Genomic DNA, 19,735 nt, shown 5'->3' with positions numbered 1-19,735 from the left:
CAAACGACTGCCCTGACCATACAGACAAACCCACAGACCTGCCTGTCTGTTGTTGGAGGATTGTTTCTGATTGGCTGTTTGCGATTTTGGACATGTTTTTGGTCCCGCATTGTGAGATTTGCGATGATTTTGGTCAGTAATGATGTCACTGATGTTGTCATAAGTGACATCATCAGTGATGTCACTCGAGCAATTGTGATGTCATCAGTGATGCGAAGTTGAGCAATTGTGTGCTGCACATGCCAATAGAGCAGGCGAGGCCATGCAGACGCAGCTCTCCTCCTCTTCCTACATGGACGTGACCCTCTCTCTCCTCCTCTTACTACATGGAGATGACCCTCTCTCTCCTCCTCTTCCTACATGGAGATGACCCTCTCTCTCCCCCTCTTCCTACATGAAGATGACCCTCTCTCTCCTCCTCTTCCTACATGGAGATGACCCTCTCTCTCCTCCTCTTCCTACATGGAGATGACCCTCTCTCTCCTCCTCTTCCTACATGGAGATGACCCTCTCTCTCCTCCTCTTCCTACATGGAGATGACCCTCTCTCTCCTCTTCCTACATGGAGATGACCCTCTCTCTCCTCTTCCTACATGGAGATGACCCTCTCTCTCCTCCTCTTCCTACATGGAGATGACCCTCTCTCTCCTCTTCCTACATGGAGATGACCCTCTCTCTCCCCCTCTTCCTACATGAAGATGACCCTCTCTCTCCTCCTCTTCCTACATGGAGATGACCCTCTCTCTCCTCCTCTTCCTACATGGAGATGACCCTCTCTCCCCTCCTCTTCCTACATGGAGATGACCCTCTCTCTCCTCCTCTACATGGAGATGACCCTCTCTCTCCTCCTCTACATGGAGATGACCCTCTCTCTCCTCCTCTACATGGAGATGACCCTCTCTCTCCCCCTCTTCCTACATGGAGATGACCCTCTCTCTCCTCCTCTTCCTACATGAAGATGACCCTCTCTCTCCCCCTCCTCTTCCTACATGGAGATGACCCTCTCTTTCCTCCTACATGGAGATGACCCTCTCTCCCCCTCCTCTTCCTACATGGAGATGACCCTCTCTCTCCTCCTCTTCCTACATGGAGATGACCCTCTCTCTCCTCCTCTTCCTACATGAAGATGACCCTCTCTCTCCCCCTCCTCTTCCTACATGGAGATGACCCTCTCTTTCCTCCTACATGGAGATGACCCTCTCTCCCCCTCCTCTTCCTACATGGAGATGACCCTCTCTCTCCTCCTCTTCCTACATGGAGATGACCCTCTCTCTTCCTACATGGAGATGACCCTCTCTCTCCCCCTCTTCCTACATGGATGACCCTCTCTCTCCTCTTCCTACATGGAGATGACCCTCTCTCTCCCCCTCTTCCTACATGGATGACCCTCTCTCTCCTCCTCCTCCTCTTCCTACATGGAGATGACCCTCTCTCTCCCCCTCCTCTTCCTACATGGAGATGACCCTCTCTCTCCTCCTCTTCCTACATGGAGATGACCCTCTCTCTCCCCCTCCTCCTCTTCCTACATGGAGATGACCCTCTCTGTGGTGCCATCATTCATGGTGTTGGTCTCTCCCTGCTCCATCTCTCTGGTCATCCTGCACCGACACAGGCGGGCCAGCAATTTGTCTATGGCTCCTTTCTTCATGAAAACATAGAGAATCAGATCCACAAGAGGACTGAACTGGAAAAAGATCAGACACACGCTATACTCAAAAATGGGGCCATTTGAACTTTTTGCTGTCAGGAACCAAATAATTGAGGGCAAGAACAGCAGCGTGTAGTTAAGCACCACCAGAACTAAGACTCCCACGATTCGCCGTTTCTCCTCAGGGGGGACAGAGATGGTAGCAGACAGAGCTTTGAGCGTCCCAGCCAGGAAGAAGATGAGCAGGGGGAAGGGGAGGAGTTGGAAGATGGAGAGAGAGATAACTTTGGCGAAGTCATTGTTCACAAAATTGCCAATGATTAAAACAATGGAGAAGACCCAGACCATGAAGGAGACCACCAGAGAGAACTTGATGGTGCGTCTGAAGCGGTACCACAGTGGGCAGGTGACGACCAAATACCTGAGAGAGAGAGAGATAGATAACTAGATACCAGTGTTGTGCAAGTTCACACTTCACAAGAGCTAGCTCAAAGTGCAGTTCACACAGATTAAAATGAACTCGTTTGTTAATTGACAATTTTGAACGTTCAGTCTCATTTCTTCCATTTCGTTTTTTGTTTGTTTTTTAGCTGCTTCGATCAATAGAATCACCAATGCCGCTGTGTTTAACAAAGTCACAGCTCATTCAGGTTAATAGCCTCTCGTGTCTCCCGGCGCTGTGGAGTTTGTTTTTTAAATCAAGTCCATCTGGGAAAAACATCCTCGTAGTACGTTACCACACACCTCTGTGTGTCTCTCTCACACTGTCGCACGCATGTGTGTGTGTGTGTGTGTGTGTGTGTGTGTGTGTGTGTGTGTGTGTGTGTGTGTGTGTGTGTGCTATGGGGGTGCATGAGTCCAGACTTTTTCAAGTCGACCTTTCTACCGATAAAGACAATTCAACAAGTCATCACGTGATGCAGTGCCGGGAAAAATAAAAAATAAAATAAAATAAAGTCTTGAGGTCACTGAGTTGATGAGAGCAGCGTGCGATGCGAGAGGAATGTTATTCAAATTTGCTTATTGGGTTTTTCAGTTATGCGGCAGGAATGTAAACAGACTCATAATGGCTTGGGTGGGAAAACTCTGGTCTGGGCAAGTCATATGAACGGAGACTTATTACTAACAGTTTGAAGTCCAGGTTGCACACAAGCTGTTTGAGTGTAATATCCAGCGTTGCACCATATTGTTCATGTAGCAACTCACCCTCCTTTCATCAGAAACCGTTTATGCTTTCATCATGCCACCGCCACTCACACCGCACTGTCAGAGGAGAGGGCAGGAGTTGAGTTCAGCGCAGACAACACAGTAAAATGTTTATTTCAACGGAAACGGTGGTGCATTGAATCATGCGAGGAAACCGTAGCAAAATGGTGCACGCCGTTTTCATATTGAACACACACCAGCAGATCTCAGTAGTAAACAATGGAGCCGCACGCAACAATAAAAGTACTCGCGATAGTGAGAAAAACAATGAATGTGCAAAGCCGTATAATAGTTATAAGACAAATAACCGTAGTTCACTACTTTGATTACCAAATAAATCTAGAAAAATAAATAGAAATGAGTGAAAAAGACGAGATGATAGAGCAGCTCTTGCAGGCTGCTGCCGTGGGGCATCGCAAGTCAAACTACGTGGCCATAATCGATGTCTCCCGGTAGACGTCGACTTGTGGTAGTAACGTCGATATGTCGACGAGTCTATGCAACCACTAGTGTGTGTGTGTGTGTGTAGCTGTCTGAGCCCAACCCACTGTAGACAGAGCAGAGAAGACAAGCAGAGAGAGACAGATGCATAAGCAGCATGGCGAATTGACAGCAAAACGTTTTTATGCCTCTGCAGCGATAGCTGGGCGCGATATCTCAGGAACGCCTTGAGGGGATTTCTTCAAATTTGGCTCAAACGTGTACTTGTACTCAAGGATGAATTGATTAGATCTGGTGGTCAAAGGTCAAAGTTCAAGGTCACTGTGACCTCACGACCACCAAATAAGAAATGAACAGGAACTTCAAATTTTTGGGGGGCTGTGAACTTAGTCCAAAATTCTAAATTGTGAACTATGAACATGAAGTAGTTAATTTTAAACTGTGTGAACTGAACTTTGAGCTAGCTCTTGTGAAGTGTCAACTTGGACAGCACGGTCTAGCCACGTATTTACAATATTTCAGACAGGATTTGAACACAGCATACAGCAGACAGACAGACAGACAGACAGACAGACAGACAGACAGACAGACAGACAGACAGACAGACAGACAGACACAAACACACACAGATGGTTAGCTACCTTTCCAGGGCAACACACACCATGAAGTTAACACTGGCTGTTATCCCAATGTAGTAAACAACAGTAGCGACAGGTGAGCGACCGTATAAATCCAATGCCTCCCGGGCGGCCATGACGCAGAGCTGGATGAGGTCGGAGATGAGGAGGTTGATGATGTAGATCGGCGCAACATGGCCGTCTTGCACCTACAGGAACAGTGGTAGAAAGAACGGAATGACCAGAGACAGTAGAAATTAGTTTGAATGAATCAATTGAAAATAATGAATTGATGAGTAAATAAAAGGTTGGGGGAATGACAGAATGCACAAATTAATTAATACATATAGATGGTTGAACAAAAACAAATAAAAGAAACACATGAATCAAGGCTTTGATGAAATAATATTTGACAGAATAAAGATGATTCAATAAAATGCTACACTGTAGTGCTTAACAGGGTGGATCAGTGGTTAGTACTGTTTCCTCTCAGCAGGAAGGATGCGGGTTTGATTCCCTGCCCTGCTGGGAGGAGTTTGCATGTTCTCCCTGTCACAGCGGAGGTTTCTTTCCTCCTACCTTTCAAAGTCATGCAAGTCAGTTGGATTGGACACTAAACTGCCCGTAGCTATGAATCTACTAGGAAAGGCTCCAGTCTCTAGTCTTGTGAATCAGAAAAGGAATAAGCAGGGACAAAATAAATGTATGTAGTGCTTGGGAAGAAAAGGTAATCACCTTTCATTGACTATAGGTAAATAACTGATAGTGAGACAAACAGATGAGAGGACAAAGGAAAATATCTCAATCATAATTCACACCCCTGCATGTGACATCATGAATAGATCAATAACAGAGACTGATAGACAAGTACACACAAATGAATAGATCTCAACCATAATCTTACCTGGGAAACCAGGGCATAGATGGCCAGCAGGGACAAAGGAATACCGATGGCCACGACGATCCATGTTGTCACGCTTAAGGTGATTAGTAAGTCAGGGTGCGTGGTGTTGTTCATTCTTCAGCGTGAGACCTGTTGTTGGTGAGAACAGGTCAGGGAAAGATGGAGGGTTTCTTAACCTTATCAACACTTCTCTTAATACCTCCACTACTTAAGACATGAGGAAGGCCGGGGAGACAAGTTGTTTACCGAGGTGCAATGCTACAGCAACTTAATCATAATGAAAACAGAAAAAACACGAGAAAATTAAAAGTAATAAAAGCCATATTAGTTTTATATCTAAACAAGATATGTTGTATGTAATCTCTGATATACTATGCTGTACTACAGTTAGTACAAATAATAATATGAACAAAGACATTCATTGAAAGCAGAATTGAAACTGGAATAAAACAGTCATACAGCATTACTAAAATAGGTCAAAAGAATAAATTACATGTAGGCTAAGCCTATCTATGGAAAATATGTTCTAAGATGTGACGGCGTGAATCCTAATGTATGCTAAGTAATAAAAAAAATCATATTTACAGTTTGAAACCTGCTGGACCACAAAATGTGTTGCATCTGCCAACGTCCGCTGTTTCTTCATCTGCGTCCAAACAGCCAACCCTCATCAGTAACAGTGTTTCCCCTACCATTCTTCAGGCCTGGTGGGCCCGCCAGGGCCAACAGCGCCCCCGCCAGGCCAGAAACAAAATGCAAAACAAATTCAAAAACATAAATAAAAAAAATCCTGCTCTCCCAAAAATTTCAATAAACTTTTGTGGCATATTATTACAATACAACAATACTGGTGTTGACAGTGTTGACAGTAATAGAAGATACCAAATCATTCAAAACAATAAACATTTTGCTTTTAGGAGCATTGTGCCAGCGTGCAGCGCTGTTCCAAAATGTGTCAACGTGCGTCATTGCCTGGGAAATGCACATCCCATAATAGAACTGTTTGCATTGCATCCCATAATAGTATGATGATACTTGGGATGCCATTGCCAACATAGATGCGAACAGGTTAGCTAAAAGTTTAGCGTCGCCAGCAAGGGCCCCCACCGTTGCGGTCGGGGGACGTTTCGAAATCCCTCCAGGCCTGAACATTTTTCTAGGGGAAACACTGATAATAGTGTGAATTCCCGCACAGCAGCTTCCCATTATCTACTTCTGCTTTGCAAGTATAGCTTTCTTTCACAACATTTGACATGCAGGGTTCATGTTATGTGGGGGCCAGTGGGTGCTGAGCTCCCTTCAGTGTCAGAGTCCCCATGAAAGCAGTCAAATCATACATCTGAGGGGGGTCACTACTAACAACCATTATTTTAATCACAAATAATGCACTTTTCAATGTACTGTAAAGAGTAAGCCTATTAGCCTATTCATGTTGATGAGATAAATAAGCTAAAAAAACATGTCTTCCAAAACAACTAATAAATCTCTCGTCAAGTGTTGGAGTCGAGGGCCTTTCACATTGTAACAATGCCTACTCATGCTTGTTCCGTTGACATATGTGGAGAGGGACCTGGGTTACGATATGTGAGAGCAACATTTGTGAAAGAAGAGGATAAGAGATAACTCCGGAGTAGCTCTAAAGCGGCTTGGGGGGCTTGGTTATACGGGGGGGTGGGGGCAACTTCAGATGCTGAGACTTGTGTGTGTGTGTGTGTGTGTGTGTGTGTGTGTGTGTGTGTGTGTATGTGTGTGTGTGTGTGTGTGTGTGTGTGTCAGGGCCGGTTCCAGAACAAGATGACTAGGGATGCATCCTAGATAGGAAGGGGTGCAGATGCCCGGCCGATTTTTACTAAAAATACGACATTTTACTATCATTTCAAGTAGAATGATACCACCCAAGCAAGAATATTTCAAGTGTTTCAAGTGCTTTACTGAAATATTTGGACCATACAATGATAATACTATTATCTCAACCTTAAAAGGTTACATATAGGTGCCAAAAAGCCATAAATTCACATCAAAGAACAAAGAAAAACAACAATAATTCAAGTTTAAACAGTAAGTGTGCAGCTGCAGCATTTATATTATATATATATATATATATATATATATATATATATATATATATATATATATATATATATATATATATATATATATATATATATATTTTTTTACTTTTCAACTGAGCATGCAGACAATTAAAATAAGGGTGCAATGCGTGCTTTTGCACCCCCGTAGAACCGGGCCTGGTGTGTGTGTGTGTGTGTGTGTGTGTGTGTGTGTGTGTGTGTGTGTGTGTGTGTGTATGTATATATATATATATATAATTGTATATAGGCTAGTAGCCTAATATTATGAAGTAGTACAGTACTGTTCTCTGAAACAAATCTCCAATGGTAGTGCAATTGGAATCTCGCTGGAAGCAGCTGCAAGTTATCTGGTGGACATGGAAATGCTTGTGTAGCTGTTCAGATATACATTTGAGTAACATTGCTTATCCCTTGTGGTGCAGATTGATTAAAACAGGTATTGTGTCTTTGTAGCATTTTGCCAATGCGGGTGATGACTGTTATGAGCTCAGCTGCATTAAGGAGCAGAACTCACGGTGCAGTCGTCTAAGCGACTGTTCTCTGAAACAAATCTCTAATGATAGTGCCTTAACATTGGTTGGAATAGCGCTGCAAGTTAACTCATGCAATGAACGAGGAAACGCTATGTAACCACTGACGCAAAGTGAGTTGACTTGAAAGCCAGTTCATCCAGAACACCGGCACCAGTGCCTTTTGGCCTGGGCTGGTTGTGAGTGGAGTCAAATTCCCGACCTGAATTATGGTCTCAGTCCGCCACTGATTGTATTGTATTGTATTGATACAAGATGTTTCAACAAAGAGTTCAGCGTTTTGATGTGTAATTGTAGCATCCACTCTTGGGATAATTAACGTAGCCTAATAATTAAGATGCAGGGCTGAGAATCATTGAGCTAAATTTGATCAGAATCCAGTATGTGTACTGTGAGATGTCATGTGTGATGAATGGAGGGACACATTAAGTTAAGTTATATTTTATTTATCCGCATGGGGATATTCATCCCCAATAGACAAAACAACAAAACAAACAAACAAATGTTTCCTTTAACTCTGCTCTCAGGTGTCACATTCCCAACAGTTATCAGTGACTCTACTCTGGGTGGTGGAAGGCTTCTCCCATCTCTTCACTTCCTCCCAACATTTCTTCCCTCTCTCTCCCTCTCCTCCTCTTCCTACATGGAGATGACCCTCTCTCTCCTCCTCTTCCTACATGGAGATGACCCTCTCTCTCTCCTCTTCCTACATGGAGATGACCCTCTCTCTCTCCTCTTCCTACATGGAGATGACCCTCTCTCTCCCCCTCCTACATGGAGATGACCCTCTCTCTCCCCCTCTTCCTACATGGAGATGACCCTCTCTCTCCTCCTCTTCCTACATGGAGATGACCCTCTCTCTCTCCTCTTCCTACATGGAGATGACCCTCTCTCTCTTCCTCTTCCTACATGGAGATGACCCTCTCTCTCCTCCTCTTCCTACATGGAGATGACCCTCTCTCTCCTCCTCTTCCTACATGGAGATGACCCTCTCTCTCCTCCTCTTCCTACATGGAGATGACCCTCTCTCTCCTCCTCTTCCTACATGAAGATGACCCTCTCTCTCTCCTCTTCCTACATGGAGATGACCCTCTCTTTCTCCTCTTCCTACATGGAGATGACCCTCTCTCTCCTCCTCTTCCTACATGGAGATGACCCTCTCTCTCTCTCTCCTCCTCTTCCTACATGGAGATGACCCTCTCTCTCTCTCCTCCTCTTCCTACATGGAGATGTCCCTCTCTCTCCCCCTCTTCCTACATGGAGATGACCCTCTCTCTCCTCCTCTTCCTACATGGAGATGTCCCTCTCTCTCCTCCTCTTCCTACATGGAGATGACCCTCTCTCTCCTCCTCTTCCTACATGGAGATGACCCTCTCTCTCCTCTTCCTACATGGAGATGACCCTCTCTCTCCTCCTACATGGAGATGTCCCTCTCTCTCCCCCTCTTCCTACATGGAGATGACCCTCTCTCTCCTCCTCTTCCTACATGGAGATGACCCTCTCTCTCCTCCTCTTCCTACATGGAGATGACCCTCTCTCTCCTCCTCTTCCTACATGGAGATGACCCTCTCTCTCCTCCTCTTCCTACATGAAGATGACCCTCTCTCTCCTCTTCCTACATGGAGATGTCCCTCTCTCTCCTCCTCTTCCTACATGGAGATGACCCTCTCTCTCCTCCTCTTCCTACATGGAGATGACCCTCTCTCTCCTCTTCCTACATGGAGATGACCCTCTCTCTCCTCCTACATGGAGATGACCCTCTCTCTCCTCCTCTTCCTACATGGAGATGTCCCTCTCTCTCCCCCTCTTCCTACATGGAGATGACCCTCTCTCTCTCCTCCTCTTCCTACATGGAGATGACCCTCTCTCTCTCCTCCTCTTCCTACATGGAGATGACCCTCTCTCTCTCTCTCCTCCTCTTCCTACATGGAGATGACCCTCTCTCTCTCTCTCCTCCTCTTCCTACATGGAGATGTCCCTCTCTCTCCCCCTCTTCCTACATGGAGATGACCCTCTCTCTCCTCCTACATGGAGATGACCCTCTCTCTCTCCTCTTCCTACATGGAGATGACCCTCTCTCTCCCCCTCTTCCTACATGAAGATGACCCTCTCTCTCCTCTTCCTACATGGAGATGACCCTCTCTCTCCTCCTACATGGAGATGACCCTCTCTCTCCTCCTCTTCCTACATGGAGATGACCCTCTCTCTCCCCCTCTTCCTACATGGAGATGACCCTCTCTGTGGTGCCATCATTCGTGGTGATGGTCTCTCCCTGCTCGTTCTCTCTGGTCATCCTGCACCGACACAGGCGGGCCAGCAGTTTGTCTATAGCTCCTTTCTTCATGAAAACATAGAGAATCAGATCCACAAGAGGACTGAACTGGAGAAAGATCAGACACAGGAGATAATCAAAAATGGGGCCATTTGAACTTGCTACTGTCAGGAACCAAATAATTGAGGGCAAGAACAGCAGCGTGTAGTTAAGCACCACCAGAACTAAGACTCCCACGATTCGCCGTTTCTCCTCAGAGGGGACAGAGATGGTAGCAGACAGAGCTTTGAGGGTCCCAGCCAGGAAGAAGATGAGCAGGGGGAAGGGGAGGAGGATGACGATGGAGAAGCAGATGGTCTTGTACAATTTGTCCACAAAACGGTTGACAAGGTTTACAACGATGGAGAAGGTCCAGACCATGAAGGAGACCACCAGAGAGAACTTGATGGTGCGTCTGAAGCGGTACCACAGCGGGCAGGCAATGACCAAATACCTGAGAGAGATAGATAGATAGATAGATAGATAAGTAGGTAGATAGATAGATAGATAGATAGATAGATAGATAGATAGATAGATAGATAGATAGATAGATAGATAGATAGATAGATAGATAGATAGATGGATAAGTAGGTAGCAGTGTTGCGTCAGTTCACACTTCACAAGAGCTAGTTCAAAGTTCAGTTCACACAGATTAAAATTAACTAGTTCGTTAATTCACCATTTTGAACGAAACGATTGTTCAGTCTAACTTCTTCTGTTTTGTTTTTTGTTTGTTTTTAGCTGCTTTGAGCAATATCACCAATGCCACTGTTTTTAACAAAGTCACAGGCAGCTCATTCAGGTTAACTGCCTCTCATCTCTCCCGGCGCTGTGGGAAAACATCCTCATACGTTACCACACTGTGTGTCTCCCTCATACGGTCGCTCGCTGTGTGTGTGTGTGTGCGCGTGTGCGTGTGCGCGTGCATAATCTACAGATAAAGTCAATCGACAAGTCATCACATGGTGCAGTGCCGGTAAAAATAAAGAATAAAATAAAAAATAGTCTTGCGGTCACTGAGTTGATGATGCGATGCGGCAGCAGTGTTGCCAGGTGGGAAATGTTGAATTATCGTACCAGAGGGTCAAAATGATCGTTTTCGGAGGGAAATTATTGTACGCGAGCAGCGGCCGTCTACTTGAGTATGAAATTCCAGCACTCTACCACTGGTAGGAACTAAAATTACTTTGTCCTAGGGGACATGAATGCATGAAGCATGATTGGCTGCAAAGACGTTGTGAGAAGACATGTATAACAGACGTAATATCCATTAGTATATTGATTACAACTAAGTATCACAAAATGATCAAATTATCGTACATTATGGGAATTTTGGCATTACTAGGCATTCCATTCCTAGTCGCTACCTCAGCCACGCCCACCGTGCAGCTCGCCGAGCTGGCCCTGCAGCTCGCATACTGGTCTGTTAAAACTTTCAAAATAATGTAATTTTTAAACAAGTAAATAGCCTTACTGATGCACGTTGGAGGAGAAAAAGGTATTATTTCAACAAACAAAGTCGCAAACATTCAAAAATACTTGTGATGTTAAGATTACATATGGAGTGAAACTGTGGCTGTAAAGCATTAGTCAAAATGTTAACGTTACAACGAGGGTTTTATTTTCAAAGAGCTAAAGTGGACGACCTACTTTCATTCTGGCTGACTTGACGCAGTCTATGCGCCTGGGCTGCACTGAAGCATGAGACACTTTTTTTCTCTCAGCATATTCCGTCAATGTACAGTAATTAACTGTTAAGGAAGTCAAATTTCAGCCTGTGGGAATTAATCACTGACTCGCGCTGGAAAAGGGGTGGCAAATGAAGAGGAGGAGAAGCAGGGTCGGAAAATAACACGGACCACCGCCAAGATTTAAATCGCCAAGGTGTGCATATCCGTCACGTTAAAACCCGCCCAATCTGGGAACCCAGAGTCTAATTCGGTATGTAAATAGACTCTGGGACAGCCGTACATTTTATTTAGGCTTCCTGTACAGAGCAGATCTTCCGCCCGGGATTTTCACTTCTGCGCAGCGGTACCTTTTAAAAACATACATTGCGTCGCTTTTATTTTGAAGGCTAAAAGTCAAAATTCGTATATATTCACAAGCGTTCGGGACCGGAACTCTTATATTCGCCGGTACAACAACAGAGCGGCACTGCGTGGAGGCAGAAGTCCCGGGCGGAAGATTCACACTGTACAGGAAGCCTAAACAAAGGTACGGCTGTCCCAGAGTCTATTTACATGCCCAAAATACTCTGGGTTCCCAGATTGAAACCCGCCTCACTTGCAGGGTCGCTGTATCCGAGCGCGTAGCATATTGACGCTTTGTCCGGTCCCTTGTGCGTCGCTTGTTACTAACACGGTACCCTTGAGCGACCCATGAAATTACTTGGGCTTTCCGACTAAACTCAATGTAAACCCATGGAAGTCATCTTTGACGCTCATGGCAACTGCTCCCCCATTAGTCAACTGCTCCCCCATTAGGGTCTGGGGGGAGGGGCTAACCTCTCCCAGACCCTAACCCTAAACCTAACCTCTCCCACCCCCCACGCCTAAACCTAACCTCCCCCAGACCCTAACCCTAAACCTAACCTCTCCCACCCCCCATGCCTATATAAACCTAACCTCCCCCAGACCCTAACCCTAAACCTAACCTCTCCCACCCCCCACGCCAAAACCTAACCTCCTCCTTGTTGTCTTGTTGTTGTTTCAGTCTAGTTACAAATATCTCTTGAATTCTAAAAGCCATATGCTTTTTCTGACCTGGAGAAGGTTATTCATCCCTCTTTGGGTTGATATCCAAGGACAGTTATGAATCCCTTTATTTCATCCTGCAATGACTACTACTGCTGCTACTCAAAATATGCTAATGGAAATGTGTTATATAATAATATATGAATAAAACTACAATATGCATCACTTACTCTATAGAGAGGCAAAGTGGAACGTCACTTCCTGCTTCAGCACTGTACCAGAGATTTTCATCCGCCATTTATTTTCGAATAGACATTTCGTAAAATGCTTATAAAATAGTTGTACTTCGTCGAACCAAACGGTTCAGCTAACGCTATAATCGGGAGAGACCATAGAACATTTCACTGAGACCAAAACTTAAAAAAACAACATCGAAAAAATATTTTCTTTAAACCCGCATTTCTTACGTTTTTGTCCCAGTGAAATGTTATGCGATCTCTCCTGTTTCTAAATATATCTGTACCGTATCGTTTGAACCAGTAAAACTATTTTTATACGCATTTTCCGAAATGTGTATGGGAACATAAATGGCGGATGAAAATCTCTGGTACAGTGCTGAAGCAGGAAGTAGGAGGTCACTTTGCCTCTCTATATCCAACACAGTCTCTTAGAAAATTGTATAATACCAACGATATGGACCAACGTTGCTATTTTACGATTTCGGCTCGAAAAATGTAAAATAGTAACGTTCTGAGTGGTTAGGGTGAGGATTAGAGTAGGGGGAGGGGTTAGAAACAGAAAATCTCCGTAAAACACGCCCAAACCACGCCCACCGCTGTAGACGCATACGTTCCCATTTTACAATTTCTTAGCCGACATCGTAAAATACCAACGTATGTCCACAAACGTTGCTATTTTACAATTTTTTTGGAGATCGGGTTAACTTTGCTCTTTCATTTGTCATGTTTCCCACATTAATTAAATCAAAAACAGCACTCACGGATGTCTAGAGTTCAAACTTTTAATGCGCACAGCAGTAGCATAACGGACGCGTTTCAGCCTCACAGGCTTTCCTCAGCGTTACTACAAACAGTGGGTGTGACCCATATAAGTAGGAGCCAGGACCAAGCTGAATGAAACCAGCTGTTGAAAATGCATGCATCAATCAATCAATCAATCAATCAATCAATCAATCAATCTCAAACATTAGGGTATATCTAGAACAGACAGAGTGGCCAAGAACCTACATAACACATAAATAAGATGACCGCACAGCTAATCAGAATACATCGACATGACTGATTAAATCACTCACAGATCCTAAAAGAAATAAATCTGTGAAAAGGTATTCAAGTATCAAGACAAACATAAAAAGAAGTAGATAATTACGGAGGGTCGTTGTTTAGTGTCATGTTTCCCACATGCCTTAAAGCACTCATTCTCTTCAAGGCGAGTGTAGCCATCTAGAAATGAGACAACATGCTTTTCTTATTTTCCTCGAGCTTACAATAACTGCACATATATCTCACGTTCATCTCTTTATTGCTCCTAAGGGGGGGGACTAAGAATACAGATGTCAGTGATTCTAATTTAATATAATATTGAGACATGCTATATTGGATTTCTCTCGAGACAAAGAAAACGTTTGTAAGTTATGCAACAGATCTTCCCATGAGTTTGGCTTCACCGCATCCAACTTCACACCAACTGTGCAATCATTTCATTCAAGAAAAAACAGTCTCTAAGCAAACTGTTTTAAACACAGAACAAGGTCTTACAGTCAAGGCCAGACAAGGACTTGGCCTGTTTGGAAGAAGGTTGTCTATTTTTGATACCGCATGGGACATTTTGAATGATCGACCTCGATTAGGTCACATGACACCCTCACAAAACGAGGCGATGCCATCTGGTGTGGCTGCTAGAAAGCATAGGCCAGACTGCAGTAAAAACCATTTTGGCTTTTGTTTGGTGAAATATTTACGGTTGTTTATTGATTTAATGAAGAACTCTGAGACTCTTTTCTGTTTTATGAGGCAATTACCCGTTCAATTTTCGAAGTGCATTTTTCACGTCCAGCTCGGTCAGTGGTTTGGTTTCTCTTTGCAGTTTGCTTTCAGTGTGACGTTACACTCATGTTGGAGTGCTGCTTGATGCTGTCATTGTTGAAGTGACATTGGTGAGGTCAAAATTAGACACATTTTGCTGTATCTTCCTGTGGACTGGACAACTTGTTGATGGAGGGAATCTTAACTTAACTTAACTTAACTTCCACATGACGATTATTTAGACCCTGCAAATGACAAGATCTTGAGACAGGAGTGTACGAGACGCAGCGGTGGAGTGCTTCAGGACAAAGATTAATGCTCAAACCGTGCCAATTATTACCTCCGCAAAGGAGGTTATGTATTCAGTAGGCTACTGTTTTGTCTGTTTGTCAGCAGAATAGCTGAAAAACGACTTGCCTGATTTCCATGAAACTTTGTGGAAGGGTGTAGCACGGGCCCAGGAAGAACCCATTACATTTTGGAGCCGATCCGACTCACCAACAAGCATCTGCAAACAATCAATTGGCCTTGGCACAGGCTTGTCTGCGCTCTCTGAGTGCCCTTCTAGGTTTGACTTGAACTGGGTTCCAATTTGATCAATTCAATGACCTGTGAACTTTTTGTCAGGGGACCCAACACTTCCCCTCACTGTCAGGTTAGCTGAATTAGTACCACTTTTTAAAGAACCTTTAAAAACCCACTTGTATAAGATGGTGTTTTTATAAGTTTGTTGCTCATTGTTTTTATTTATTTTTCTTGTTATTTACATTGCTTTTATTGTTGGGTGTCTGTCCCTGTTTTATAATTGTATTTTTACTTGCTGCTTTATACTGTTTTTATGATCTACTGTGAAGCACTTTGTAACTGTTGTTTTGAGAAGTGCTATATCATCATCATCATCATCATCATCATCATCATCATCATCATCATCAGTATAAATGGAGCTGGGGCTCTGTCTGTTTGTTTGTTTCTCTGTTTGTTTGTTTCTCTGTCCCACTGTGATTGTCCCACTGTGATGTCATAAATCATCCCACTGTGACATCATCCATGATGTCATAAATCCCACTGTGACATCATCAGTGATGTCATAAATCCCAGTGATAACAAAAAGATACCCAGGCTCGGAGCCTCAGTGTGCGGACTTTATCTTTTTGTTATAGTTACCTTTTATCGAGCACCTGTACGTTTTTTTGGATGTGTGCATAATTGTTTTGTTCACCATAAATCCCAGTGATATCATAAAATCCCACTGTGACATCATCAGTGATGTCATAGATCTCACTGTGACATCATCAGTGATTGTCATAAATCCCACTGATGACATCATCAGTGATGCTGTAGCCTGTACTACGAAGCTAGTTTAATGCCTTATCCGAGTAAGTTTGAGTTTAAACCTGGTTTAGCCGTACTACAAAGCAAGTTAACTTTCAATCACCATGGCAACTGACGCTGCAAAGCTAACCTGGTCGCGACCAGGTTAGCTTCAGAGGATAAGATCAAAATCCATGACAGACCCATATAATCGGCTCTCTGGAGTCACTCACCGTTCATATAAGATCGCCATATGAAAAATAGATTGCAGTCAACTGAGAATATAACAAGAAAAACATTTGTGGCTCTGTAGGCTACATAATTAAATTAAGCCTACTTACCACTTTATGTCTTAACAGCTCAACGATGCGTGGAGAAATATGATCACTATTAATCACCGCGGCGCATATCATGAATGGACCCTCAAATGGAGTGAGGGTGTCGTCTCAATTCAGTTCAGCAGTTTTCTCTTTTATAGTAGGCTATTAGGCTTTATACTAGGCTATTTTATATATGAATTATTCGATCAGTGCAACCACACACATGAGTGATAGAGATCATTAGCCTATTCATTGAGCATGCGTTTCTAAATCTATGGTCTAGTAAATAGGCTTACAAATTGTGGAAATGTATAGACTGAGATTACACATTTAGATTTGTTGCTGCTGCCTGTATCAATGCAGCTGTATCAATCGCTGATCAAAGTAAATCAAATGACTGATGTGAATACAAGCTGCTGCTTTAGACAGCCCTTCAGCAGACTATCCAACGCGGATTTTCATTCTGACATTAAATCGCGGATACATTAAATATCCGCTAAAACTCTGATCATGCACTGCGCTTATTGAACGAGGAAATGGGTGTGGAAATGGGTGTGGGCGTGGATAAACTCAGCTGTTCATACTGTGATTGGCTGGCGCACCTCTTTCGCGTGGACGCGCGCCTGTGCACGAGCGAAAAACGTACGCGTGCACAGGCAGATCCCAGGTCCACTTACCTAGTAAAAAACCAGCGTCGTAGTATCAGTTAACTAGATAGCTTTGATCCTGTTCAGTCAAACCAGATCAAAGGGACTTATCGCGGATCTGTTAAACTAGTTTCGTAGTACAGGGCTCTGGTCTCATTGGTCACACAGCAGCTGAGTTGCTGAGCCTGCTGCAGGCGAACCTAGGAATCGAGCGCCAGGCCCGGCTCCAGACCCAAGTTACAGAGGGGGCCTGCCCCTAGCTTGGGGGGGCCAAGCTACCCAAGGGGGGTCCAGGGGGATTCTCCCCCGGAAGAAGATTTTGTACATTTTAAAGTAAAATTCGTCAACCTGGTGCATTTGAGAGCAAAATGAAGAGGCTAAATCTGTGAAGAACTACACACATCTCTAATGTGTTGTGACTTTACAAATAATTAGGCCTAAACAATTAATATTAAGTGTATTAACACATTGTGCACAAATTGCATTCATTGTGACAAATTTACAATAGTTAATATCCAGCCAGAATCATTGCAAATGGATGTTCAAAGTAACAGTTAGCAATAGCATTCAGTTAATCAATGCCTAATGACAGCCAGATTCCATGTTAAACTTTAAAACAGAAAAACGGAAAAACGTTTTGGGGGGGGGCCAGTTTGTTGAATGGGGGGGCCCGGCCCGGTCAGGCCCGCCCCTAACGCCGGGCCTGTCGAGCGCACATAGCGCGCGAGACTCCTAGTAAATAAAATGGACTTACTTACAGTGACACAGTCATTCCTCTTAACCCATTGATACCTGATGCAGCATTTGTGTGTGTATCCCTTAAAGGGATACGCACACAAATGAGGGATATACACGCAAATGCTGCATCAGTTATCAATGGCTTAAATAAAGAATAATTGACACACACAAACTATGCCCCGCCCCCTGCCTAAGCCATTTTTATTGGCTTTAATGCAACTATGCAACAACGAGGTTAGTAGCTGACCTTCAAGGTCAAGATCAATTTTCTCCCCCATTGTACTTGGCCAATTTCCCCCATGCTGCCCCGGTCGCTGCTCCACCCTCTGTCGATCTGGGGAGAGCCGTAGACTAGCACCATGCTTCATCCGACACATGTTCAGTTGCCAGCCGCTTCTTTTCACCTGACAACGGGGGAGCTTCACCGGCAGGACGTAGCACGTGGGGGGGGGGGGGGGGTCATGTTATTCCCACTAGTTCCCTTCCACCCCGAACAGGCACCCCGACCGACCGACCGACCAGAGGAGGCGCTAGTGCAGCGACCAGGACACATACCCCTAATCCGGCTTCCCACCCACAGACACAGCCAATCGCGCGACCAAGCCGGAGGTAACATGGGGGCGCAAACCTGCGACCCTCGTGTTGGTAGGCAGGGAATCTACCACTACACTATCCGGACGTCTTAATCACTGAGTGAATCTTTGTTTTATGTCATGTACTGTAATGTACTGTGATAATTGTTTTGTTTTTAACTGTTTGTATTGTATTGTTTGCATTGTGTGTTGTTGTATGTAACACTTGTTTTTGGTACTGTTTGTATTGTACTGTATTGTTTTGAATATCTTCCTGCCCACGGATTGCAGCTGCAAATTAGCTATAAGCTACTCTGGCCCAGTGCTTGTTATTGTGCATGGCCCCTGTTAAATAAATTAATAAAGTCAACTAAAGTAATTATATCACAGCCTACACAAAAATATCAGTCACATGGGAAATCCTCTCAGCCCATATGCCAGACAGCTTTACGAAGGATTTACATACATTTGCCAATTTAGACTTCACAGAGTTCTTCAACTTCATTGTTGCTCCAAGTCAGAGCTACTCCGATTACAAATACACAAACATGTTGAATGGGTGGTTGTTTGCATGCACTTTAATGAACTATCAGGCAGATAGGAGCAAGGCAGAAGCCACGTACAGACCTTACAGATTGCAGAAAGGGGAACAGGACCAATACACATCATAGTCACTGAAGAACTAAATCTAGGAAATGAAAATAGACAGTCCTTCAAGTCAGTTTTGGTGGAGCACGAAGTCCTTCATCACTTGTGTTAGTGGTAGGGAGTGAACTTGGTTCAGGCGATGTGTGCCCAGTGCTTGGCGGATCTGGATCCGACAAATGTGGGCCAGACTGCCAGGACATCTCTTGGCCTCCAGAAAGACCCTGAGAGCCTCGGGATCTGCCCTCACCAACAGCTTTGCTTGCACCTTCACCAGGGTCGGGTCCGCGCCATGGTCCAGGAGCAGCTGGACGAAGGCCACCTGGCACCGGCGCCACAACACCACACTCAGCAGGCGAGAAGCCACGTCACGGGTCATCACGCCAGCGGCCTGTACCAGCAGGCGGAAGCAATCCAGGCGGTGGTGGCCAGCACTGACGTAGAAAGGAGAGACTTCACTGTCTACAGGTATGTCATCAGGAACAGCAGCACGGAACCTGATGAGTTCCTGCAGTATGTCCAGCCTTCCTTTGCAGGCAGCCCAGTAGACCGGGGTGTATAAGCACTGTCCTCTTGTGTTGGGGTCGGCCCCGGCTTCCAAGAGGATCCGGACGCAGTCCAGGTGACCATGGACCACAGCTGAGGAGAGAGGAATGAGGCCTGTGGTGCCATCAGCTAGGTCTACCTGGACTCCCTGGGTGATCAGGTAGGTCACACAGGCAGCGTGACCCCACATGGCTGCAAGCCCCAAGCACCTAATACCGTTCCACGAACACCAGTCATTGATCCGCCTTCTGAGGCGGTCATCTTGCAGCATGGTCGTCAGTTTGTCCAGGTCTCCATGCCGGGCAGCATCGTTCAGCTGCCAGTTGTCATGCCATGCTTGAGCAGCCATTCCTTCAGGTCGGTCTGGGTAGTGTCGATGTAAAAGCACTCGTAGCGGTTGTAGGGAAGTTTATGTGCTAGGACCAATACATAGCAGAACAAGACCTTTTATACCCCCCCACATTCG

At 44.8% G+C, this 19,735-nt stretch overlaps 1 protein-coding gene across 1 annotated transcript; it reads right to left on the bottom strand.

Moving 5' to 3' along the window:
* Positions 1-1,521: 1,521 nt before the first annotated feature.
* On the bottom strand, positions 1,522-4,929 carry LOC310780534 (proteinase-activated receptor 1-like; the record flags this gene model as incomplete). Its single annotated transcript, XM_083641099.1, has 3 exons — positions 1,522-2,068; positions 3,936-4,120; positions 4,816-4,929. 3 exons carry the CDS (start codon positions 4,927-4,929, stop codon positions 1,522-1,524), a joined length of 846 nt encoding a protein of 281 aa, XP_083497225.1.
* Between the last annotated feature and the right edge of the window lie 14,806 nt (positions 4,930-19,735).

This window comes from Poromitra crassiceps, assembly GCF_964638095.1.
Source record: "Poromitra crassiceps genome assembly, chromosome: 8".
Lineage (NCBI taxonomy): Eukaryota > Metazoa > Chordata > Actinopteri > Beryciformes > Melamphaidae > Poromitra > Poromitra crassiceps.
Note: the sequence above shows the minus strand (reverse complement) of the source record. Positions and strands in the feature narration are given on the sequence as shown.